The sequence below is a fragment of the Amphiura filiformis genome, chromosome 10 (genome assembly GCF_039555335.1).
Source record: "Amphiura filiformis chromosome 10, Afil_fr2py, whole genome shotgun sequence".
Lineage (NCBI taxonomy): Eukaryota > Metazoa > Echinodermata > Ophiuroidea > Amphilepidida > Amphiuridae > Amphiura > Amphiura filiformis.
In genome coordinates this window covers 16,805,635-16,833,556 of record NC_092637.1, presented here as the reverse complement: position 1 = coordinate 16,833,556, position 27,922 = coordinate 16,805,635, and the positions used below count along the sequence as shown (strand labels likewise).

At 39.9% G+C, this 27,922-nt stretch overlaps 2 protein-coding genes across 4 annotated transcripts in view; both read right to left on the bottom strand.

Annotated features, from left to right (window-relative positions):
- Window positions 1-27,922, bottom strand: part of LOC140162573 (uncharacterized) — a 104,703-nt gene that overhangs the window by 61,037 nt on the left and 15,744 nt on the right. For 2 of the 3 annotated variants that reach the window (XM_072185831.1, XM_072185833.1), the window contains exons 2-3: window positions 23,476-23,665; window positions 22,437-22,466 (exon numbers count right to left, since the gene is read on the bottom strand). In XM_072185831.1, the coding sequence (XP_072041932.1) occupies window positions 22,437-22,466; window positions 23,476-23,665 (220 nt within the window). The remainder of the gene's footprint in view (window positions 1-22,436; window positions 22,467-23,475; window positions 23,666-27,922) is intronic. The other variant, XM_072185832.1, reaches the window with a different exon arrangement.
- Window positions 8,605-13,023, bottom strand: LOC140162572 (integrase/recombinase xerD homolog). The gene has a single exon (XM_072185830.1). The coding sequence runs from the start codon at window positions 11,254-11,256 to the stop codon at window positions 10,408-10,410; it is 849 nt and encodes a 282-aa protein (XP_072041931.1). The 5' UTR covers window positions 11,257-13,023; the 3' UTR covers window positions 8,605-10,407.

Here is a 27,922-nt window from a genome sequence, read left to right as displayed (position 1 = left end):
TTTAGGAACATTTTCAACATTTGGGGGGGGGGGGGGAATTGAATACATTTTGGTGAGCCACCCTGGGGAGGGGGTGCCCAAGGGGGCCCCCCCCCCACGGAGTCAGAAAATTGTGCAAAATATAGGTCACAAACACCCATTTTCCCTCTCTTTAATCATAATTTTTTAACTTCACCTAGGATTATTGGGGGGCTCAAAGGTATTCTAGCCCCCCCCCCCACCCGCACCAAAATTATTGAGGGGGCCAATCCCCCGTGTTCCTAAGCCTATGTTGTAAGTGTGTTACAGTATGTGAGCGTAAGGTGCTCATGATGTAATGCCATATGTGTATAGGGTGCACATACATTGTACACAATGCCGTCTGCACGAACAAGAGGAGGTCACATTGAATGAACCACATCCCAGTAATGCGCTTCAATCCAGATTCAGCCTGCTGTGTCGACTTACCCAGTGAGTGCAAGACAGAGAGCAAGAGAGAAATAGAAAGGGGAGAGAGAAAGCTAGAGAGGGGATTAATGCAAGAGATAGAGAGACTGAGCTAGAGAGAGTACAAGACAGATGAGAGAAAGCCACACAAAAAATGTACGCATCTATTTTTCCTCCTTCATGCAGTCTCAATGATGGATATGCTACTGTAGATAATGTACATGTAGGATGCACAGATGTTGCCAGATGTGACATAAAAGAATGCAATTGGGTGACTTTTGAGTTGAAAACTTAGTCACGGCGCATTATAAATTACGATGATCTACTGATTTTCACAAGAAGGGGTAATCAGTCTTAAAGGCGAGTGGAATGGCATGAGCCACATTTTACGGTTTTAGTCATTTTCCTTCATAAATTGCAGCATACTTTTTTAATATTTTAAAATACACTGATCTAACGAGTCAAGGAAGCAATATAATATTTCCATTTCCATCGTAGTTTGCTCAGGGCACATGCATTTTAAATCGCCCACCACATTTCATATAGTACAAGATAGCCATTGAACAGTGCAGCGGTTCGTTCAAGCATATCAACAGACCAGTCCCTCACCTTTGTTGATAAACAATGTCAAGTGGTCTATAGAGCTGTTTGGAGTTGTTCCAACAGCACACAAATATAAAGAGGGTAATTTGAACTCATCTAATTCATTTTGCTTCAAAAAATACGACTTTTGCTAGTTGAAGCTGCCGACTTAACCTTATCCAGATCCAGATCCAGAAAATGTCCAAATCAGTGGCATTTAAAATCCTACACACATGTAGCATGAAAAAGTGGCAACCGTTAAGTGTCATGCAATGATGTACGCACTCGAGTCGGACTAGATTACTGCTCCTCTCACTTTAACCCCATGAGAACTACCTGCCTATTGGTCAAAAAGAAGTTTTCATTAACAATTGGACCAATCAGCAACATTGTTAGAATAATTTCACCACACAAAAAATTGGGGCAAATTATTTGCAAAGCTCCATTGTGATTGGTGATTAAAATGAAGATATCATGTAATTGACCAATCAGAGGCAATGTTAGATCGGCAGGTAGTGCTCAGGAGGTTAAAACTCTCTTCCTCTTCAAAAAGTCGTCCGATGTACACATATTCAGTGCATCAGCATGACTCGCGGTTTCACATTGGATACAATGTCAAAGCAAATTTCGAACGTACAAATCCAAATACTGTACAGGTGGACATTTTCGCGCTACATTTATTTTCACGCATTTCACATTACAAGCAGCAACTGTAAAAATAAAACCACACAAATATATTCCTACTGTGTGCATAGTTCAATGTTTGGAAACTTAGTTGTGAATTTAAAAACAAGTGAAAAAGTTCAAAATTGACAAAGTATGAACATTTCTATGCGTGAAAATTTCCAATTTTACAGTCGCGGGGTTAAGAGTTGTGGTGACTATTTAGCTTCAGGGCAGAGAAATGAAGAAGAGTAACCCACAACAAATGTACAATTTGGCAGTGAATTGGGTCTACATGTGATGCATAGAGCAAAGCAAGTCCCATGTCAGCGACAAATTTGTTTCAAGACAGCACCAAAACATTTTGTTAATCTGTGGGTGGTTATCATTTTTTCAATTCATTTTTAAATTTTATTAAAAATATCATCACCAACATTTTATCAACATATTTCTCATGGAACAGTATGGGGGAAGTCTTTGTCAGACTACTCATGATTTGAGGGGCACGAGCCCCAAACTATGACACCCTTCGAATGGCAACAGATATGGGGATGAGGTCCCATTTTTTTTGTAACATCTAAATGGAACATATTTCAAGCCTAAAATGTCACTGGGGTTCTATCCTGGGGGTTGGTTCTATGAGAAAAAAAATATGAGCTTTTTTCTGATGCCATTATTTCATTTTGGTTTATAAACTGTGAAATTCAATTTCAGCGGAGCCTCCTTTAAACACTGTTAAAGCGTAATTCTGATGATAAGTTTGATTGAAAGGGGCACACAGCTGCCCCCTCCCCTGCCTATGCCACTAGTATTCTGGCATGTTATCACCACTTTCCCCCACTCAACATGTTTATTTGTTTTTAATGTTTAGGCTTGGGATTTCTAAACCCTTGCAACAAAAAATAACCTAAAAATCCTGTATTTATGATGAAACAGCAAATCTTAGAACAATATGCAAACCATTTTGAACAGAATATCCCGGGGGGGGGGGCACTCAACACAAATGACCATACGGGTATGCTCCCCGAAAGACCCTCCTTTTGGATTTCGCAGCTCCAAAAGACCCCTATATTTGACCAAAATAGAGCTCCGAAAGACTTGATTTTGATAATTTCAGCTCTAAAAGACCCAAAAATTTCTCATTCCTCATATTTCTGTTTTTTTCAACCAAAAAGCTAAGAAAAGACCCCAGTTTACTCGCAGCTCCAAAAGACCTCCTTTTACCGGTACGCTGTCAGCTCCCAAAGACCCACCCCTCAAAATTCTGGGGGAACATACCCACCAAAATTTTTTAAATATCTGAATGTCCCTTTAAACCTTCAAAAGATGGTGACTGTCACACCTGCATTAAAAAATCACCAACACTTCATCAAAATATCTACCACAAGCAGCATGAACAATACCTGGAATTAACATGATTTAAATGTTCTTAATTACAAAAATGTATGCATAAAACACAGACAGGATTGTTGTTGACATTTCTGTGACCTTAGATGACCTTTCTCAGGTCTCTGTGAAAGTACATCAGCACATGCACTCACTAGGATCCATAACATGCTCATCTATCAGGGCACAGTTCTTTTATCCCAATACAGTTGCACATTCATTGAATGACCTTTGAAGATTTGAGTACAAAACTCATACTCTGCAACTTGAGGTCAAATTTTGCACTATGATTATGTAATTGAGGTTATTGGACTATGCCATTGGGATGAGGCTATTAAGTCCATAGTGAGTGGCTTTTATTATTGACTACTGATGAGTGATGAGTTCCTGATGGTACTGTACAAATCATGTTCCATACACCACACCTGCAAATGCTTTTAGGGACTGATCAATAATTAAATGTCAGCACAGGAATTCAAGGGGACTTCACAATTTTTCAGATGAACATTTTTTATAAAATCTTCCTTGCGTTAAACAGTTGCACACTGTACACTCAATATAGGCCCTAGCTATGTGTGTTTTGATGCGCTTACTATTGAAATCATGTTCAATCATGTTCACTACATCTGCAAAATGCTTTCAACTTCCATCATCCTTGTGGCCACCCATCTGGCTCACCCTAAAATTATATCCTCATGGTTTCTACATAAATCTATAACTTTGCCCCCCCCCTTCCCCTGAAACAAATTGTGTTCAAAAAGATTGCCCCTCTAATTCAGGACTATGATCTCCTCCCCTACTATAAATATTGAAACTTTATATTTTTTGGGGGGCGTGCAGATTTTGAAAATATTTTTGAACAAAAAAGCATTTTAAATACAGATTTTTTTTTTTGCTCTTTACTCTTGCAAATTGGGATTTTGGGGACTTTAGGGTGGCCACACCCCCTGTGAATATGGGCCTGCGGGGGCCCTGCGTGCCTCCTTTCTTTATTGGGCAGATTGCTGTATAATTAATTCCACATTTTGACAGATAATGAAACTTTGGGAAAATAATGGAAGTTTTGTTGTTGTTCTGAAAATACTAGGGCACCTGCAGCTGTGAGGGCACTGTAGCTGTATGTGATAGCACCACCAGCATGATGATAGGGATGCTGTTTGACCCCCAATGACCCCATGCGACCTCTGACCCTAGATGACCTTGGCTTGATGACCTTTGATGACCTCAGTTTTATTTGATACATCCCTTTGAAATTTAGAAATCATTTTCAGGGGAAATCAAGTACAAAGGGCCTTGCACTTAAACCTTTTACAGCCTGACAGAATGTGTGAGGTGATAAAGTGCAGATGTGCGGACCAATTTCAGACCTCACATTTAATGAGTTTAAATTGATATCAAGTACACTTTTAATTCAATGTCCTAATTAATGAACAGTTTGAAACAAATTCCTGTTGTACATTTTGCATCAAAATTTGGGGTAAAATGTACATGTAGGCCTACAATGTAGCTGTAGGGCCTTCTAAAAGAAAACTTAAAAGGCTATAACATATTTTGTTCTTGAAGGTATCGCATGAGGTATGATAGCGAACATGAAAATAATTATGTTCTTCTTTATTAGGCCCTTTACAATTAATTCTTAGTTTCCTGTTTCCCTCGCGCGTCCAAAGTAGAGAATTGCAAAATATTTAATTATTTTATTTTTATTTTGGATTTCTCTTTTAAAATAACTTTTAATGACTTCCATTTGCTACTTTCTGACTTTGCTTGTATCAACTATAATGATGAATAAACAAAGAACATAACTGTACCATTACTTATATGTATAAAATCAAACATAGTTGTAAAATAATTAAATGCATGGTCCGACCAAAACAGGTTGATATAGGAAGCGACCACATGTTTTAAAATAAAGAAAATAATAGATAATTAATAATTAATAATTAAAAGTCGCCTCGTCCCTTGTTTTCAACCATGAAACAAGAAACTAAGACTTAATTGTGAAGGGCCTTATTATAGTGGAGTAAAATTTCTCAGGTCTTTAGACATTTTCATATCTAGTTCATATGTCACAGACAGGTTGAACAACTTAAAACATTAGACTAGCTGCATACCACCATAATGTTAATTAACTTTTTCTAATGAACACAATTAGCGGTCATAATTGAAATGCCATACATGTATAGCTGTTGGGCAAAATCATGTGGCACCTTTAGCTTTACAATTTCCATAAAGCATGATATTTTCAAGACATGTGACATTTGTCTTGACACTATGGACCACAATGACCTCATCCCAATGATACAGTTCTCTAACCTCAATTAAACAATATTAGTGCAAAATTTGACCTCAAGTTGCAGAGTATGAGTTTTTGTACCCACATTTTCAAAGGTCATTCAATGAATGTACAAATGTATTGGGGTTAAAGAACTGTGCCCCTGGTAGATGAGCATGTTGTGGATCCTAGTGTGAGCCAGCACCATTCACGAGTGGAAGCGTGAAACTGTGCTATGGAAATATGCACAAAATGTCAAGAGCTTGTTTTAAATTTTCTGACATTAGCTGTTGAAAAGTGTGAACATTTTTGTACTTAAAAAGGGGTAAACTAAAGATCAGTGTTTGCATTAAAGCAGGGTTGCCATTGCCAAAATATTACAGCCCAAATCGTGGGTCAAATAAGTGAAAAGTCGCTCAATTTTTCTCATTGGTTTATAATGGACAGGAAACAAAAGGAAACGGAAGGCACAGGAGCCAATGTTGAAAAGTAGCCCAATTTCTTAACCATGGTTTCTATGGGGCAAGAAATTGTCAAAAGTTACAGCGAAAATTTCCAAAAGTCGCCCAATGAATTAGGCTACCAAATAGTGGGTGCTGGGTGTGGCAATCCTGCGTTAAAAGGGGGGGGGGGTGACCAGATCAACAGCCTCATCCCTCCACTTTAAAATAGACTCTGGCATAGGAAGAGAGCTTATATCTTTCTTTTTTTTGGTTTTGTAGTGTCCCTGGACCTCGACCTAAATGCTAGGATCATTCATGGTTAACCTAAAAAAAAAAAAAATTCCATGATGTTTTGTGTTTTTAATATGAAAATTGATACTTTGTTTTCATGTCATACTCTATGATATCAAAATGCATTCAAATTCAATGCATTTTGATATCATTAATAAAGTATGACATGAAAATAAAGTATCAATTTTCATAATAAAAACACAAAACATCTAGGTCTAGGTCCATGGACACTACAAAACCGAAAAAATAAAAAACTTAAAAAACAAAATTACCCGAAAATGCCAGGCCTAATTATCTCCCTGTACAAGTGCATCAGCAGGGCATTGGTGTTTGACAGCTTGATAACAACACTAGAAATGTGGCACTTTAATAATTCACGCATCACCAACACGCATATATTCCTTAGCAATTTGCAAAATTGCTAAGGTCTGTTTCTGTCAAGTTCTTTGTTTCTTTCTTTCTTTCTGTCAATCTTATAATGAGCCACCGTAGCTATATGCTTTGAGCCATGTTGACCATAGTTGGTCATTAGGACCATTGGGTGGGGGACAAATGAAACATGGTCAACTTCAGGTCAAAGGTCATCCACTTCCGGTCAATGGCCAAAAACGTGATTTCACTAAAAATGCTACTTCTTCCACAAATTATACAGCACGATGATGGCACTTGGGTACATGCATCAGCTATACCCAGTGTCTAAAAGTTGTCCTCAGAGGGTCTTAAGCTACATGCACAATGAGAAAAACACAGCACACAGCGAAATTTGTTACTACCCAATTAACTTATTTTTATTTTGGATTTGCGGAATTAGCTGAAGCAGTCAGCACCACACTGATGCACACACATGTAGGAATATCTACACAAATTTCCCATTGATGGGGAACCAAAAGGTGGGAACGGAGTCTGGACATATTATTTGATGATTTTGATGGTGGATCCCACCTGGGGCACCACACCTCCAAATATTTTCCGGACACGACCATTGAAACACACAAAAAAGAAAAGGTCCAGACCCTGATCCCCCTGAAAAACATGCCGTACCCAGCTGAGCACAAGGCTGCAAGATATCTTGCCAGCCCACCCCCACATCCGGAACGGGGACTGCGCAAAAGACCTGGCCAGCTGCCCCAGACACCACCAGTCGGGGAACGACCCACCAAACCCTCCCCAGCTACAATACTGGGTGGGTTGGGAGGGATTTTCAAACGAACTTGACTGCTTCAGCCGAAAAAGTGAGTAGGGAAGGAACAAACGGCGCGAAAAACCGGACGCTCGCTAACACGAGATCCGATTGGCCTGATGAGCCAGGCCAAGTCGTAAGGCAGCCAATCAAAATCGCTGATGGAAAAATTAATAACCCCCGCCGCAGTTACTACCTCACAAGGGTGACATTACTGATATGGCAGAGGCTGGGACAATTAAGCTAGATGCCTTACTCCCCGAAACAGCAAGAAAAATCCCAGCCAAAAACGAACCCAAAAAGGGGAGACCCCATGAAGCCAAAAACGCTTTTGAATAGACAAGCTATTAAAAACCGCACTTGTCCTCAGAGGGTCTTAAGCTACATGCACAATGAGAAAAACACAGCACACAGCGAAATTTGTTACTACCCAATTAACTTATTTTTATTTTGGATTTGCGGAATTAGCTGAAGCAGTCAGCACCACACTGATGCACACACATGTAGGAATATCTACACAAATTTCCCATTGATGGGGAACCAAAAGGTGGGAACGGAGTCTGGACATATTATTTGATGATTTTGATGGTGGATCCCACCTGGGGCACCACACCTCCAAATATTTTCCGGACACACGACCATTGAAACACACAAAAAGAAAAGGTCCAGACCCTGATCCCCTGAAAAACATGCCACCCAAGGGTTCCATACTGAACCCTTGCCCACCCCCACTTTTTTTTTTTTTTTTTTTTTACTATAAGAAACACGCACTTGATTTGCTTGGCTTTTGATTGCCGACTGGTCAGTAACATAACTGGACCATGTCCCCACGACAAAACGATCTTGGTTTTTGCTTAAAGGAAAAAACACACCGCAAGGACAGCTCCCAGAAGAACCCCACCTGCACGGAGCGCAACAACACAAGCAGCGAAGCCCGTCCCACCAGTCCAAAACCACAGAAACTGAACACCATAACCGATCAGCCTACTATGACACCTGCTGATGATCACCCACCACAAATAGGCATTCAGTTCCTGTACACTAGACCAGAGACAGAACCTGCCACCTGCAGGTTAGACCCCTCAGGGAGCCGCCCACAGGATGTGCTCCCAACAACTGGCATGACGTCCAATTGCTGCCCACATGCCTGAGAAGGCATTAAAGGCATCAATCAAACCACATACAGCAACAACCCTTTCTTTTTGGTTGATTTCCACCAAATGGTGTGAGTGAACCACCTACAACCCAATTTTTTGGTTGAATTTTGTGGAACAAACTAGCTAAATTGCTTATAAAATAATGCCACCCGCTTACAAATGTAAGTGAGTAGTAACGCATTACTTGAACCAACCCAAGCGTGTTTTCTTGAATTTTTGTGAAAGGCTACTTCCAACAACCTTTTCCTTTCTTACACGCACTTGGCTTTGGTTGCCAACTGAATAGTAACATTATAATGTGAACCATGTCTGATGACACACAATTATCAATTCATTTTTCAAAACACAACAGTAATGCTAAGTTAAACCATGTCACCGCAATAACGAAAACCATTTTTGGTTGATTGTACAATGTATATGAAATGCAGCTTGGTTTTAAAATGCCATTTGCGCAGGGCAAGTGAAACCTTACATTGCAACAATTATTGGGATTGCTGTTCCCAAAACACCTGCAAAAACCTTTTTGCAACTAGATTTTATTTGCCCATTGCACTGTAGCCGAAGTGAACCCTAAACAATCAACAACGAAATGAAACCTTTGGCTTGATTTCCAGGAAATGCAGTTTTTAACTCGGTGAAACCAACGCAAACCGCTATCTGGTTGACTTTTACTTGCCCTCGCACAGGAGCATAATACGCTGGATGCAACCATTTTCTGATTAATTGCGCATGAAATTTTGATTTACGTGGAATGCCTTTATTCATCCAATACAAAAACCATTCTGTGGTTTGATTTTTCATGCAAGTGCAACGACACAAAAGAACAAATTTTGGCTGAAACCTAGCCATCTGAACAGTAACGCAAGAAAAAAAACCTTCACAACAACGCAACAACTTTTGGTTTTTTCTGTTGTGCAATGCTTTAAATTATGCAAAATCTTTTTTAGATTTAGAACAAGGCATGCTAACAGCCATGCCACTTACCAACTACTTACTACCTGTAACTGCATACATCAGGCATGGGAATGTTCAGGTGCACAGATTTTTGGCCTTAAAGGGGGGGGGGGCCAAGTCAGGCTGAAAAAAGATAAACAAGCACCAAATAGACAACAAAACTGCCTGAAATCCGGCAAAAGCCTGAAACTTCACATGCCTGGTATAAACATTATCAAAAGAGTTGAGCAGCACTATAAACTATTGTTTTGGCAAGAGAGGAAATTTAAATACACGATTTTACACCTGGCTTTGAAGTGACTCAGTGAAAATTTCACATGACTGACACCCTGACTATGGCCACTCCATTACAAACGCTCCCGAGGGGGGAAGCCGACCAAATCCGGACAAGGCGGGTTAGCACAAAAATACCGGACCCCCTCCCTAAGCTGGTCGCGGAAAATGCGATACCCTTTTGGAGAAAGATGGATACCGTCATTCATCCGGAACGTGGAGTGGTCATGACGAGTGATGGCCTTGTGAAATATGACCCTGTTGTCACCACTTAAGCTCTTGCATTTGTTGTAGGCGTGCCTGTTAATTTCTTCCCGCACCCTCTCCCCAGCGTTCTTTGAGCTCTCGCCGTACCAGAATAGACGTGGCAGTATATTGGCGACCAGACGATTCTACACAAGGGTAACATCTGCCGAAGTTCTTTCAACAATGTTCCGACAGCCTCACATATCTCTTTCTTAGGGGTGTGGAAAATGTCATTGCCCCCAATGTGTATTATCAGCGTACGAGGAGCAGGCCTTCCATTTAATTTTTGGCGTACCCTATCATACAATGTATTTATTCTTGTGCCGCCACGTCCCATCCATGAAACCTGTCCAGCACCGGGGAGAGGCGGGATTTGCTCTCCTGCACAAAACACAATACTGTCCCCCACAATCCACGTCCGGTGACCTAAAATGATAAAAAAGAGGGGAGACAGAAACAGAAAAAGAGAAATATCAGCAGTAATGCAGCTTAATTATAATTATGCTGTGATATGTGTGGATAATACTATACTTCTTAAATCTGAGAGCCAGTGAACATGGCCCCGGGACGCACATATACTTTATATATCCCGCTGCGCCATCTTCCCAGGGACTGAATCTCCTCCGATGAGAAACCGCTTACTGCTGCCGATGTTGCGGCTCCTATGCGGAAACTGTGGGAGCTGAACTTGTGTGAGGGGTACCCCCCGAATTCTAGGGCCTTGCGAAGAATGTGATTTACTTGGTACCTGGTCAAAGGAGATTTGTCCAAGTGCACAAATAAGGGGCCCTCCCCTGTGGGGCGTACCCGAAGAAAACGCACCATGGCCGATACCGGGCAAACAGAGGCCTCGCCAGCATTTCTAATTGTTAGCACTGTAGCATTCCCCCGCTGGTCAGTCTTGGAAAACCGCAGCCGCACTTGCAACGCCGAAAAGTCTCCATGCAGGAAATGTCGTTTAATGCTAACACTCTCTGCTGATGCTGACCGAGACATTGCCGCAAATTCCGCTGACGCCAAGAAAAAATCCAAAAACGCTAGAGAAAAAGCCGCTTGAAAGAGCAATTTTTCATAACTTGAGCTACACGTGCTCGATAGCACTGGGAAGATATTTCTAAGTACCGCCAATGTCACAGGCAGCCTGGGATCTGTTCTATTATTTAACCGTTTACATCCTTCCAATAACTTGGCGACGATAAATGCCTTTGTTGGATCTTGCCAACCCCCTAACTTGTGATAATAAGACACCCCTGCCACGTATGAACTTATTGTGGCAGGAGCCTTGCCTGAAAGAGATTCATTAGAAATGAATGTAACAACTTCCCTCACTGAGGCCGGCCAATCACTCCCCAAGCCGAAATCCATCCTGAAACGCTGGAACATGTCCGCCCCCCTCTGGTAAAGTGCATGTGTATTGTTAGCCATTGAAGCATCCAGCAGCCGCTGTACCTCATTATCTAGATTGACCACACCTCTGCCGGTACCGTGGTTGCCTCTCTGTTCGCCTGAGGGGCCAGACGCCAGAACCGGGCCATCTGAAAACGTGACAGGGAATCAGAAATCTCATTATCAACCCCCGGAATGTGGATTGCCCGAAAGCAGAGATTGACCTTCATGCTGTGTAACACCAAGAACCGCACCAGGCGCATAATCATGGGACACATGGACGACTGTTTATTCAAGATTTCCACCACAGACTGATTGTCGGATCTGAATATCACTCTTTTTCCCCGCCAGTTGGGGCCCCCAAACTACCACTGAAACTACAATCGGAAATAGCTCCATCCATGCAATTGACGGGGACTGGATGCTCACCTCTGCCGGCCACCTACCCTGAAACCATTGACCTTGAAAATATGCTCAAACCCAGCTTGCCGCTCAGCATCAGTGAAAAGTTGGATATCTTCATCCAGGGACCAGAATTGGTCCGGAATGATAGATGACCCATTACAAGTAGACAAAAATGTTGTCCACATCTTTAAATCTTCCCGTGCACCTCTTGACACCCTGACCTTATGCCCTGCCTTACGTAACCCACACGTCAAATTGATAAGGCGTCTCAAGAAAGCCCTCCCAGGTGGAATAGCACGGCAGACAAACGACAATGACCCGATGAGGGACTGGAGTTGGCGAAGGGTGAGTTTTCGAGCTGCAGCTGCATTGATAAGCTTTTTCTCCAGCTGCAGCAGTTTTTCATGAGGTATTCTGACCACTCTCTCGGCAGCATCGATTTCAAGCCCTAAAACACAAGCCTCGGGCCGGCCCCACAGTCTTATTTTTGGCTAATGGAACGCCTAACTGATCGCATATTCCCATAAATGATTCGAGAGCGTGTGCACACGACTGCTTACCGTCACCCAAGGAACCGTAGAAAAAGAAATCATCTGCATAATGTAAAATCCTATCACACTTTGCGCGCCTCCTTGCAGCCCATTCGACAAAAGTGGAGAAAGTTTCGAATAAAGCAGGGGCAGATGCGGCCCCCATGGGTAGGCATTTGTCCACATAATAACACTCATCAAACTTCATCCCTAGAAGGGAAAAATCCCCAGGGCATACAGGAAGCAAACGAAAAGCTGATTGGATGTCGGACTTCGCCATCAGCGTACCTGGACCACTTGCCGCTATCCGGTTGACAGCTTCGTCACAAAACTGGTGTAATGAACTTGACGAAAAAGATTGGCCGATGCCATCGTTGACTGAAAGCTCACCAGGCCAAGAGAGATGATGTATCAGTCGAAACGCACCTGGAGTGGATTTTGGAACCACGCCTATGGGGGAGACCCGCAAATTTTCTAGCGGCGCTGACATATATGGACCTGCAACCCTACCAAGTTGAACCTCTTTTACTAGCTTGTCTGCGACCACTGTTGGGTGGCCCTTAACCGAATGCAAATTCTCTGCTTCCATCTTCACCCTTGCACCCGAAAAACCCAGGCTAAAGCCTTTTGTGAAGCCTGCACGCAACACCCGAGCCGCATTCATATTTGGGTACAAGTGTAATAACGGAAGCAAAGCATCCACCTTAATTGGGGTTGGTGCCAGACAGCATAAGCAGGCGTTGTTCTCTGACAGTAAGTGGCAATTTTTTCCTGGGAGATATCCTGCAAGACAAAGAAATACAGTTTAATATAAACCCTAGATCTCGGATTTTTTTTTTTTTTGTTTTTTTTTTTTTTTTAATTAATTACTTTATCTATGTATTTTAATTTATTTATTTATTTATTTATTTTTTATTTTTTTATAAATGATTCATTCTTTATGATTATTATTATTTATTTAATTTTTTTTTTTTTTTAAAGATTTTTATGTAAATTTTCTTGGAGAGCGCAAGAGGAATGTCCCTCCCCTTACTGAATTTGGACTACCACTTAACTTTTTTCTAACCTTAAATTTTTTTTTTTTTTTATTTTTTTTAAATTATTTTATTTTATTTTATTTTATTTTATTTTATTTTATTTTATTTTATTTTATTTTATTTTATTTTATTTTAAAATTTAAATTTAAATTTAACTTTTTTTTTTTTTAAATTATTTTATTTTATTTTATTTTATTTTATTTTATTTTATTTTATTTTATTTTATTTTATTTTAAAATTTAAATTTAAATTTAACTTTTTGTTTTGCTCTATTTGTTTTCTGACCACGTGGGAAAATTCGCGGGGCCATTATTTATGTTTCTATTTATATCTATCTTGATTTCTCAGCTGCCGGGAGGGTGTGTGGAAAATTTTTACCTTGTCAACACAACCCGAGTGCGGTGATCACGTGGCCCGCCACGTGGGGAAAAAATTTTCCAGGGGCCATACACCTATCCTGTACATGCACGTATCGCGTGTTTTTATTTTATTTTATTTTTTTTTTTTTTGCAAATATAAAGCCAGATTTTTGCTTCTCACTGCCCCGAGGAGCAAATGCCTACTGTCCAACGATAAAACAAAGCCTTTTACGCAAAGATAAAACAAATAACAGATAAACGAAACCTTTATAAATATTAAAACCGGAAAAATCAGCGTTATCGGCGCTCAAATTTGCTGCATGTCAACTCAAAATCACAACCAAACGCAAGCAGCGGCGACTTCCGCCCTGATCTTGTTTACCATTTTTTACCGGGTGGCTCTTCCCAGCCCTGCCTGTCCGCCCCCTGGAACCGTCTTTTCATGCCAGCATGTGCGAGCGCCGTGGTTTTTCTTGCCACAGCTGGAGCATTTGTGCTCGAATTTGCACACTTTTCTGACACACCCTTTGGGCCCGTTAAAATCAAAACAGGCACGTAAGTTGGGTGGGGGCTTTTGCATTGATTCTTGAAAAGCCTGGGGCTGAGACTGAGGTGCCCAGTATGCAGTGGACGCCCTCTGCAAGGTCCGATTACCCCACTGACCGTGTTGCAGATTCCGATTCCCCCATTGACTGCGCTGCAAATTCTGAGACCCCCTTTGGCCCCGCTGCCAGTTCTGAGACCCCCATTGGCCCTTTGACCCCGAGTTTGAGACTACAAACATAAACCACAGCTCAGCGTCAATTGTGGCCCATGAATTTTGCGGGTTTCGCTGGTGACGCATGCGGAAGTGCGAGTCGTACGCGCGCCATCCCATGCTACCAAATCGCAGGGCGGCGGACCTCACAATTTGCATGTATTTTAACATTTCTTGGGTGCGCTGGGGATGAAACTCTAAGTAAATAGAAGCGAACGCTAAAAAGGCGCTGGTCCAAGTTGAAATTGTCAAGATTTTCTGTTTGAGAGGAACCTTCTTAAAGACTGGACGCCCTTCATTATCAAAAGTCAAGGACACATTCCTATATGTCTCCAAGTCGTCACCTTCACCGGGGATGTGGCCCCAGTTTTCCAGGAGCAGGTTCAGATCAACATATTCTTCTCGTCCTATTTTTCCCTAACTTTTTGAGATACCCCCTCCCCCAATGGCGAGCATACTGACGCCAAAGGATTGATCGGAAATGGGTTATCGGACTCAGCTTGCAGCTCACTGGCTGCTACCGTCGCCGACATGACAGGGGGTTTTCGGGAGCGATTACAGAACTACGAAACTGGTTAAACTCACCGGGGGGTGCGTCTTGACTTGGTGCAGATTGTGGGTGAAACACTGCCTGTTGAGGGGCCGGCGCAGCAACTGAGGTGGGGGGCAGCGGCATAGCATTGGCTACATTGACCCCGACCCCGACTTCGGGCGTGGGCGCTGCCCCCGCTGCCGCAGGTACCGCGCCGTCACTGGGCATTCTAGCTGATGACGCCGACCTGGAATTTCTCAACACTGCATTTAAGATGGTGTCGTTCTCTGAATTCCTTGTAGGTCTGCCTCTTTTCGCCGAGTCCGGCTGCTTCACCGGTGCAGTAGTTTTTCTCTTTCTACCCATCAGAAAGGCGCTAGTCCCACGATCTTGACTGTTTATAATTCAGCCAAAAACTTTGACTGAATTCAGCTAAAAAAACGAACTTCAAAGCTTCAGCAAAATTATTTTCAAACGAACTTGACTGCTTCAGCCGAAAAAGTGAGTAGGGAAGGAACAAACGGCGCGAAAAACCGGACGCTCGCTAACACGAGATCCGATTGGCCTGATGAGCCAGGCCAAGTCGTAAGGCAGCCAATCAAAATCGCTGATGGAAAAATTAATAAACCCCGCCGCAGTTACTACCTCACAAGGGTGACATTACTGATATGGCAGAGGCTGGGACAATTAAGCTAGATGCCTTACTCCCCCCGAAACAGCAAGAAAAATCCCAGCCAAAAACGAACCCAAGGGGAGACCCCATGAAGCCAAAAACGCTTTTGAATAGACAAGCTATTAAAAACCGCACTTATTGTCCAGAATTGGGGTCAAAGGTCATTAAGGGGATACTTCCGGTATATGACCAAATACCATAAAATGCTGCTGCTGTCGCAAATATATATGGTACAACAATGTTACTTGGTCATCAGGACCAATAGCTGGTGGCACAAATGTCACGTGACCAACTCAAGGTCAAAGGTTATGGAAAGGTCATTATGGCCGAAAATGTTATTTCCTGTTATTTTTACTAAAACTGCTACTCCTTACACGAATTACACAGCAAGATGATGTCACTTGACACATGCATTAGCCTTGAGGTCAAAGGTCATACGAAGGTCATTATGGCTGATGTGATTTTCTGTTTTGTTACTAAAAATGCTAAGTCATTCCACAAATTATAATATAGTATGATAACATTACACATTGTATTCATCCATTGGGGTCAAAGGTCATTGGGGTCAAAGGTCATGCAGATATTACTTCCGGTATGTAGAAAAATATCTTAGAAAGTCACACTCTAATAGCGCATGACCAAAGTTGCACAGAAATATTTACATGAATATTGAATAATTTTGGTTAACAAAATGATTTCACAACTATGGAAAATAATTATGTAATATAATTAATAATTATAAGGCCAAATAAAAAAATAAACATGTTTCATGTACCCTCCCACTTCCTTTTTTGAGGTTTCTTCAATCATATATTTATTCAGTTATAACTTTAAAAAAGATATATCTAGGAAGCAGAAATATTTCTATAGCCTTGCTAATATACAAGAAACACTTTTGGAAGGTTTTATGAAAATTAGAGGAGCCGGCCTATATCCTCAGAACAAAAATAAAAAGAGGCCTCCTCCTTTTTCCAGGCATTATTGTGTACGCTAAAACAGCTCAAATTATGGGTATTCACACCGATTTTGCCATGAAAATATAAAATAAAAAGCCCCTCTTCCTCCTTTTTTACAAAACCTGTTTTTTATTTTACTTGGCCTAATTATATGATACTACAAACTTCTGTTGTAGTTATACATGTATATTCAATGAATTACACCAAACTGCTGGACCTTTTGAACTCACATATGCTATAGGTGAGCTAACAAATTAACCTTGCTCCCATTGTCCCTATGGTCAATTTCAAATTACAGTGCATTTCAAAAAAGACCTCTCAGTAAAATCAGCATATTATACTACTGCTAGCTGGGCTAATTAGCCATAGGCCTAGTTAATTAGCTATTGCTAAGGTCGCGTATATGTGTATGCGCAATTAGCTCTAGTTTAAACTGTGTTTGCTAGCAGGATGCCTAGCCTGTCAAACTGTATCACACTAGCAGGACCCAATTTCTGATATAGGCCAAAATATATATCAATCACACCACATGGTTATGCAGTTATCGGTGTGTCCTGGTACTACTTCATATGGAGCGATTAAAAGTGGAAAATTGTATCTTATTGTGGTTGGACTACATGTAGTCTCATGTACTTTGTATCTGTCATTTCTACATGCATGAGGGCAATTATTTCATCCCTTCTCTCATCCAGCAGGAAATATGTAGGCCCTATGTACATGTACATGTATGTATGTACATGTATGAGTATGGTTATACTGCGCACCTTGCATTACAATGCTTTTTTATTCCCTTGCATATATTTAATCCTCTCACCGTCAACTGGGTCGCTTCTGCTGCACTGCAAATGCAGGGTGTCACCCACTACGAGGTTGACTTGCATGCATCACTCTGCTCCCCGCATCACCCTTCACACAATATGTTTCTACTGGAACTGTTACGGGGTATTCCTCACATCACCCCACATTACCCATCAACAGTTTTGCTCAATAGAAACACTGTTTGTCCAATTCAACAAATTTGCAACCTTTTCTGACATAATCTGAATGAGTCTTCCTGATGATGACCATTAATTAAATTGCGTTTGACAAAAGAACAAAAGCCATGGTTCTAATCAGATCTCAAATCATGTGTTTTACAAATTCGGCTTGTGACTGCGAGATCAAACAGGGAACTGGCCCAACACAGTTGAGTACAAACACAGTATCTACTTTAATTTGTCTTACAGACAATATCAGACAATACATGTATTTCATATTTTGGGTGGTCAAGCTGCTAGTGCTACACTGCATAGAAAATCATATTTTGATTTCATGCTCTGTACGTGCAGCTAGCCAGCACAGTGATGGTGTAAATTCAGCCTTTATATTATAGATCAAGCCTGTTTCTTATTACCTACACAGTTATGATCACAGCAGCGAGGCAATTTCCACCATACTTGCCATGATTGATGGCACATATTGGGTCTCGTTAAAGGCAAAAAATAACACATCAAAATGCTACCTTAATTTTACACGCCTGATTTGCTTAATGATACAAGACACACGTGTGTGTACATATTTGATAGCATGCATTTTACGCATGCACAGGTACACATACGTGTGCTTGTACCAACTGGCAATCGCACAGCTGAGGTATAGTACTGTCAAATTCAAGGTGCACATTTTTATTTTTGCTTCATTTACATGTATTTCATGCTTTTCATGTGGTCCAATCTGATCCACTCAGGCGAAAGTCTAAAATTTTGAAAATTTGAGTTACTACCATTACTTACTTGCTCAGTACATACAATTACTGATCAGGGCCGTAGCAAGCGGGGCAGCTGGGGATGCCATGGCCGCCCCACTTTTTGAGAAATTTATTATGTTTTTCTTTATATCTTTATTTCAATTTGGGCATATATTTGTAATTTGGCCACCCCACATTTGTTATGGCCGCCCCACATTTTCCAACCTTGCTATGGCCCTGTTACTGATCAATGTTGAATCCCTGGATCTCTTCAATACTCGGTTGTAAAGTTATGAACCTTTTATATGTCCATTTTCTGATGTTTTTTTTACTGTTTTTCTCTTCACCTATTTACCTGTATCTCAAGTTTTATTATTGCCGACTTTAGCCTGATTGGAACAGAACTGGATATTCCTTTTGTGTACAATGTATCTAGTCAAAATGAGAAGTGCATCAACTTTCATTTTTATAGGAATATTTTGCTGATCCAGCAGCAGCAACAACAACCAACATTCCTTCAATTGTTCAAGAAACTTGCATTTGAATAGAAAGGACTAGATTTTCCCCTCATAGATGCGGGATGTGACCTTGTGACATCAATTTCATGTGACTCAGGAGTGTCAATTGATTACAGCGACATCAAATTAACATCACATGATCATATACCACGTCCAATCGTCCATATCCGAAAATCTAATCCCGACTATATCTTCATACATCATGCACAAGAAGAAAGAACATTATTTCAAATCAATCGACCTTTTCGGCAAATCCCAAAAGCCTTTACCTGTGATGTCATTGCACCAATGAGCGATGTGCACGCTTCACCGGTTTGAAATGCACTTAACGATGTTCCGCTAAACTATGTTCACATCGTTGCAAAGGCTTATGGCATGTATCGAAAGAGGTCAATTGGATTCGGAATGCTTCAAGACACAAGCAAGGATAATAAATAAAATATGTACATTTAAATACAAGAAATAGGCCATGTATAGATAGAGTACATATTGAATATTTGAAGTTGGTTATAAATATTATCATGTTATAATAAAGGGCTACATCGTACATGAGTACATTATGTACATGGGCTGCAATAAGCACAATATAGTGACAACTGCATGATATACGGCTGACAAGAATGTACACAATACTTTGTTCACAGGATGAACAGAGGGCCCTGATCCAAAAACCCAGGTTAGTGCTAATAAACAGGGGTACTGGACCCAAAAACCCAGTTAGTACCCATAAATCGGGGGTCCTGTACCCCACAACCCAGGTTAGTGCCCAAAAACATGAGGTCCTGGACCCAAAAACCAAGGTTAGTGCCCATAAACAGGGGGTACTGGACATCAAAACCCAGGTTAGTGCCAACCCTATTGAGCACATGTTTATCTGCAAGTGCTACATGTAAGAGGCCTTGACGAGAACTGTAGATGTACATCTTGTACTAGATACCAGCCCATAGACCCTTTCCAGGGTCTATGACCAGCCTGACCTGAGACTCATGAAAAGCATAAACCTTACAACATGCTCAGATGCATTGTCAAGTTATTTCTACATGGTTTGAAAAAGTTCTAACTTGTACAATGTTTAAATGAACAATCTATACCAAGACATACATTATGTTTATAAATGTTGCTCCCCTCCCCAACTCCTGGAACTGAGACTGTAATATTTTCGCTGCTCTATATTCCGCCACTGAATACTAGTACTACCTCCCCCATGATATACTATTGGCTAACAATAGTACATTTCAGCACATCACAAGCTCCCATTGGGCGCCCCATTCCTTTTTTAAAGGAATTTTTATTGCACAGATACTCTCAGTGATCAATTGCCCATTTTCCAGTTTTTGCCCAAAATAAACATGGTCAGTTTCTGGACAGTACACTCACCTATATCTTGACTGTCCTTGGCACATATCAAGATATTCATACCTCATCAAATTTATACAAACACAAAGAGTGCATAGATTGATAGAATATTGATATTCAAATAATTATTTAATACCTCATCATATTTTATACAAATATAAAGAGTGCATAGAATATTGACAGTGCTATAATATTTCCAGAATGTTTTAACTAGTGATGTGGTCGGCACCGTTTTTTATTGTCGACATGTCGATATAATTCGTATACCGACGTAGACAGTGTCGCCATATAAAAAAAAAAAAAAAAAATTCTAAAAAAATTTTTTTAATTTTCAAAAAATATTTTTGGCCAGAAAATCAAGTTATAGGCCCAAACTGACTTGTTATTCAAGGTTGGAAACCAGAGAAATACTGCTACTCAAAAAAAAAAAAAAAAAGCCAATTTTTTTTTACAAAGTTGAAAAAGTTGTACATTTTAATTACTTTTGTTTCTATTGAACAGCTAGCAATGCATACTAATTCAGTGTGTCCCTGACTGTTCAATAGAAGCAAAGGTAATAAAAATGTACAAGTTCATCCAACTTTGTAAAAAAAAATTGGCATTTTTTTTTTTTTTTAGTAGCAGTATTTCTCTGGTTTACAACCTTGAATAACAAGTCAGTTTGGGCCTATAACTTGCTTTTCTGCCCAAAAATATTTTTTGAAAACTAAAAAAAAAAAAAATTTTTTTTTTGTCGACATGATTTTTTGATGTCGACATGTCGGCATACGTGCCGACGTCGACATTATGTCGACATAAGGCATGTCGACCACATCACTAGTTTTAACAGATTATTTTTATCAGTTATACTTGTACAGCTCTTCATGTACATATGTTGTACAATGTACATGTACCACTACAGCTCACCAAGTCTCTTGTATTTCCTAAAATATAGGGCTGATAAGAATACGCAATTGTGTTATTTGTGCCGCAATTCACATATTTTATTTCCATATGCATTTTTTGACACTTGGGAAATAGTAATAATAATTTTGGCACAATTTTATTTTTTTCCAGGGATTTGGAGAGTTCATTGACCTAAAATTTGGCAAAAAAAAAATTACAAATCGCAAAAGGAAGAAAAAAGCTGATGCATATTTTGACCTCCAATAATACATGTATTATTGCGTATTCTTAGCAGGCCTACATTTAATACTAACATAGTTATTATACATAGATTCTGCACAAAAGACACATTAGAAACAATTCCTCTGGCTTGCTGTCTCACAGTCTGAATCAATGGGTTGATATTCAGCAAGTCAATATTTGGATCCTGTAAAAAGTGGAAATTTCTGTGTGGTAAATTGTTCACACTTGCCAAAGTTTATAAAAAGATGGAAATGCAAAATGCAACAAAAGCTAGAGGAACTCTTTCACAAGACTAAACATTCACAGTCATTCAGTCAACATTGTGTTAGTGGAAGAGATTAACCTTTCAGTAATAAATAAATATCGTAAGGAATACATGGCAGGCCTCGGACAGAAAACAATCCCAAATCATGATGCAAAATCATACAAAATTATGCAAAAAGAATATGTATAAGACCCTGTTTACACTCTAGAAAATAATTCAGTCAAGTCAGTGTAACCATACATTCGCTACCGGTACTTGATTACGACTTTCAAAGTCGACATTTCTTTTGAAGTCAAATTGAACAGAATCTGTGTTTTCATGCATGTCTGCTGAATAGAAGTTCAAATTCAAATTGCCTCAACTGGTAGTATACACACACACTGACTTGAATGGATTTATGGGCCATTTCACCGTTTTGGAGCAAAGGCTGGACATGAGCATGAACTTTTGAGGAAAACCCTGAAAATTATAGAAACACCTGAAAAAACATGTGAAATTGAGCAAAAACACCCCAAAACGGACAAAAAATAAATAAAATTTGTAAATTTTTGTAATTCACTGTTTCTCTCTCTGTCAAAGCAAGCAAGGGAGAAAATTGAGGATAAAAATCATGGAACCAGACGATGATTTTTGTTCCAAAGTGACCTGTCATGCTGTACAACAGATAAACAGAAAATACCAACTGTATCTGAGAAAAAGCAAGCTCATTTTCACTCAAAATTTTGACTTAACCCTAACCCAGCAAACTTTTAATATTTTAATTATAATTAAAAGTTGGTTACTCATGTTGGCAACTTTCGTCCCTACACCATGAAATGGTCCCTCTGTCGCAATTGAGTGACTTTTTTCCATGCGTAAACAGGGTCTATGCAACCTTAGGAGTAAAACAAGGGCAGAGGATTGGAGGCACAGAGGACACCCTTGTTCAAACCTACCTGCTTGGACATTGTTGGAGACGGAATAATCTGTAATAAGGGACAATGGATCAAAAAAAGGAGACGTTTGAGTGGGTGGTATTGTGATGTTTATTCCGTTGTGCCTTGTAATAGTACTTGACCCTTTACATGGAGCCATCTCCTACATGTACAAGAGCTGAGCTCCTCTGTGTAAATGTATATGTGGCTTGTGTAATAGTGCATTTCTGTTTTTTACATAAGCACTAACGCAATGGTTTTACAAAGTGTACAGACTTTTTTAGGTACCATCCTTACAGGCTTTTGAGAAAATAAACCATTTACAGTACATGTTTTTGTTTATAATTTTCTAATATATTTGGGTGATGTTCCTGAACACCCTAAAGGAGTCGAGCCAAGGAAACATGCCAGAGAAACGGTTTTGTGAAATAGCAGGATCCTTAAAATAACCCAGAAAACGTAGTACTTAGTTTAAAACCAACCTTTTTTTCTTGAAAACAGGCGATAAGAACCCTTGGCTTAACCCCATGAGAACTACCTGCCAATTGGCCAAAAAGAAGTTTTCATTATCAATTGGCCCAATCAGCAACATTGTTATAATAAAAAAAAAAAAAAAAAAATTGGGGTGAATTATTTGCAAAGCTCCATTCTTATTGGTGATTAAAGTGAAAATATCATGTAATTGACCAATCAGAGGCAATGTTAGCCAGGTAGTGCTCAGGGGGTACAGTACTTCTCAATTCTTTGTGAAAAAAATATCCAAACTGACACTGGATCTCAAGCATGCCCATCTGTCATGGCAAAGTTCAAACAAGAACTGTCTTTAAAAAAGACATGTACAACACCATGGAAGTTCATGTTTCATAATTTTGCATTGACAAGTACTTGGCACCCAGTATATTTGAACATTAGAGCAGAATGACCTCTGAATGTACTTGGGTACAAAAACTCATACTCCATAACTTGAGGTCAACTGTGAAGCAATTGTCATTACATAGGGGTCATTGGACTATGCCAAAGGCAAGAGGTTATGTCACATGGTAGTAAGATCAATACTAACCTTCACTTGGTGTTATTGACGACTCGGACTCGTAACTACTACTACTACCTGAGCTCTCATATTCCGATCCAACAGAATTTGCAGATTCATATGATGAATACGAAGAATAGTCTTCATCGTCTAAATTTAGACCTCCACCGCCACTGAAATTATCACCGCTGCCTTGTATATCCTCTGCTGCTCTCTTTGCCTAAGAAGGGAAAAAATAGAAATATACATTTATAAAGTTGCTAATTTAATTAATATAAGCACGATGAGATGTGAAATTTTATTTCTTAAGTTACGAAATAGGATCATTGCAAACACCAATTTGGTAAGCTTAGAATCACTCATTTTTGGGCTGAATCAACTTGCGTCCGACCGGACGCAACAGGTTGATGAAATTTGTTGAACATTGCGTCCAGCAATACAATTTTGCATCGGGACACAAGAATTTGCGTCCAGCGGGAGCATTGGGCCTACATGTACATTTGTACAACTTAAACCAGCTTTGAAAACAAATCTCAGAATTTCGAATTTTTTTTTCAAATAGCAGTATTTCTCTGGTTCCAACCTTCAATAACAAGTAATTTAGGGTCTATATATAACTTCTTTTTTTGTGTGGTTTTTTTTCAGGGATATCACAATTTTTTTGCGTTTTTTGGAAAATCGTGGTGTGTTTTGGGGCTTCCAAAATCACATTTTTATCCGGTGCTTACCCTAGTATTAAAGACCAACACATATCTGATGGATCATTATCACATCAGATCATTTTCGCAGTATGTACTATTTTGACAAAATAAACCTTCTCACAACTCTCATATATGGTAATTTATGTTAAATTATGCATGTACCATATCATAATTCATAAGTACGGACATCTTCAGTCGATCAACACTCTTTGTTCGCACAAACAACGCTTCATTTCCAGGTTCTGCAGCCCTATGAAGTACAGATCAAGTAGCATTTGTGTTATTGGTATTCTACAAGTCTACAGCTTTCTGGTGTAATTACAGTTCACAACCATTGTTTGGACAAGGGAAATTTGACACTGGAATGGTAACAACATGGCTGTGACACACAAATATTGATGACAGTCTGGCCGCATCCCATGGGAACTCAATGCCTCAATATATACATATGTACAGGGTACTTTCCTTCCCAGATTGTTTCTGTTAAAGCAGAAACAATGACTCCTGTGACTGTCCGCAGCTTTCTGGCTAAAGCTGACCCTGCGTATTGAAGCTCGTCAGTGAACTGTGAAAACTTCCACTTTTGCAACTCATTTTGCCAAGTTTTCAGGATAAAAACACTCTCATTTTTAGCGATTTCAAAATTATTTCGCCCTTCAACATTGCCCCAGACAATATTTCTAATATATAGGCCTACCCCTGATGGAAACGTGTACTACGTGTAGGCTATGTGTAAGGGCACCTGGGTTGTATGCATCATATAACTAATGTGATGTAATGTGATGTGATGTGATGTGATGTGATGTGATGTGATGTGCTGTGATGTGATGTACTATATGTATGTGTAATGTGCGCCAAACAGAATAATGAAACTGAGATGATTTGTGGATGTGATTCGTAAATGAAGAATATTAACACTACCATGATTTTATACATGTGATTCGTAAATCGAAGATACCCTTTTATACACTACATTCAATGTACATGGTGAGGCAATTTGCTGGTGGCGGTCAAACATATAAAATGTCCCCTCTCCACTGACCAGTCCCTTAGTATCATCACAGACCTTTGGATGGTCTGTGGTATCATTCAACAACATTTACTTTTGTATCACCCTACATCAATATCATGCAGTCAATCATCAACAATGGCCATGAGACTGTCAACAGTCCAGGTATGCATCTACAAGAAGTCATTACCAGTAGTATGTTGCCAGGCATAAAAGTTGACCTTCACTTTGGCACAAAAATCCCTTGCCACATTTTATCCCACATCCTATGAGTTCCATCAGAAGTAGTTTGTACTGGTGACTCGCACACAGAGAAAATATCTTACCCTTCCCAGAATCCTTTGCAACATGATGCATCCCCTCATTTCAACAAATGACACTCCCATTACAGCTTTCCTTTGTTTTCATTTTGAGAATAGACTGGCTGAACATGGGTCACCAGTCAAGAAATAAACATACTTTGCAAGATCTGGCTGTGCTCTGTTCACTGAGACGAAAATACTTTAACACCGAGGTAGGCCTATATTTCATCACCAATGTGGCACAACATAGCAAATCAGTACAGAAAATTGAAATGGAAATGCATTATGGGAAGTGTAAAATATCTTCTCTGACTAGCTCCAGTGGATTTAGGTCTATTTTTATTTCATTATGTTTTAAATTTTCAATATTTGATGTCAACTACATTGTACATATAGCAAACTCAAATTCCTATGAAGTTCTAAAATATTTTATTAAAGCCAGACACTTTTTTTATGAATTTCCCTGATCATTATCATATTGTATTGTAAATTGTGAAAATAAAAGTTCACCAATAAATAAACAATTCAAAGGTATTTGTCTTGTTGGATACAGTCAAGGAAGACCTGAGGGGAGTCTTTAAAATGCTCAAAGAAGGTAAGTCATTCCATGACCTCGGCTGACCTTGTTACCAAGAATGCGCAGCATGGAACATGGTCATGTAATTTAAAGGCATTGGGTATTTGGCGATTTCTGAATTGAATTGGACCAGAGACTGTATAAAACAGTTTATGCTTTGACTTGCTCCTTGCAATTTAAAACCAGAAGTTTTGAAAGAGTCCAAACCTGTCCTACAATCAAAAACAGAACACATGCAGGCCCATACGCAGGGGAGGGTGGAGGAGTGTGCAGGGTGTGCGATATCAGCCTCCCCCACCCACCCCCCACAAGGGTCTGCTTTTTGCTCATTCTTTTTTTTTTCAATAAGAAAGTGCAAGTGTGAGAGAAAATTGACAAAAATTGCTATAAATTTTTAGGGGGGTTAGGTCCACTTTTTACAACAAAACCTGCATAAATTAGCGCAGTTTTCATTCACAAAAAAAAATTCACTTTTAGGAAGTCCTACACCCCAGCCCCCACCCCAAAAATAATCCTGCCTTTTGACTTGAACACATGTGACATTGTGAGTTGTGACATCTGTGAAGAATATCTAGATAAAATATAATGCATTTTGCATATAGTTGTAACATGTATGTTTTTGGGTCAAATTCTATGGTAAATTCATTAAAGTATGATATTATTAACAGCCAGATTATCCTCTGGGAAAAAATGTTTATATGGGTTTTAACTTGTGCACAATGTCATACATGTTTGTAAACATGGTATTATAATACACTTGCAAAATTCTGCCTACATTCCAAACTGCATTTTTTCGATTGCCATTACACTACATGCAAGTACATAGAGTATGAAAGATTCAATTTGTGATGCTTGCACAGCAGAGAACCCGGACTCCATTTATACCGCCACATACAGTCGAGCCGTCAGCTGGGGGAAGTTGGGGGGTATTCGGGCTTTGCCAGTGGTGCACGGACAATCCTTTGTCTTATCTGCAGCGTAATAGGTATTGCGTGCAGGTCGCATCATGGTGTTTCTCAAATGCTATGCAATGTCGCTCTTACATGATAACGATTGACTCAAACTCATTCCGAGTGGAACAGAAAACCAACTTTTGCTCCTTGCAGGTATCAAGATGGCGGTTGAGTCTGGGTTTAGAACTACATTGTAGTTCTAGTTCCTCAAGGGGGGTGGGTGCGCGTGAAGCACGCATGGCCGCAAATCGGCCAACGAGGCACTTGCGCCGGATAGGACTGGTGGTTTTTGTAATGTCAGAGACGGGTTGTCATGTGGTCCCATACAGGCACTGAACAAGTGCTATCTGGGTTCTCTGATTCTTCTTGCAGAAGAGTATCATGAAATCCTTTTTGTACATCAGGGATGCAAGTCCACTTTTGACAAAGAGCCTGAAAAACAGCATGAAAATCAGCATGAAAATGACCAGAATGACCTAAAACGGTCTGAAAATTACGGCAAGAAAAGCAATTCAGGCAAAAGCCTGAAAACTTGCATCCCTGTTAATGTAGCCACCAAGGACAGTGACACTTCCCCCATATTTTTCTCATCATTATATTGTTTCAAAACCAATTATCGCATCATGTTAAGCAAAAATATTAATACATGTGTGCAAGTTTGTTAATACTGTCGATTGTCTAGTACTAGGCCAACACAACTTCATCATTGCATGGCAGTCCAAAATGAAATGCATTTGAAAGCCATTAGCTGCAAAAGAGAGACAGTCAAACCGTATCAAATGACTTCATCATTGACAGGCAGTTGAAATCAATTACTAGACTGCTGTTGTTTTGTCCCCGGCTATCTTATTGAATAATTCTTCCATCTGAGCTATGATCACATAGAGGTCTACCAAGATGTAGTACGGTAACATGGAACTGTCACATCACATTTA

What these genes read in the sequence shown, in the direction of transcription:
- LOC140162572 (XM_072185830.1), bottom strand. Translation starts at nt 11,256, where the DNA reads ATGTTCCAGCGTTTCAGGATGGATTTCGGCTTGGGGAGTGATTGGCCG.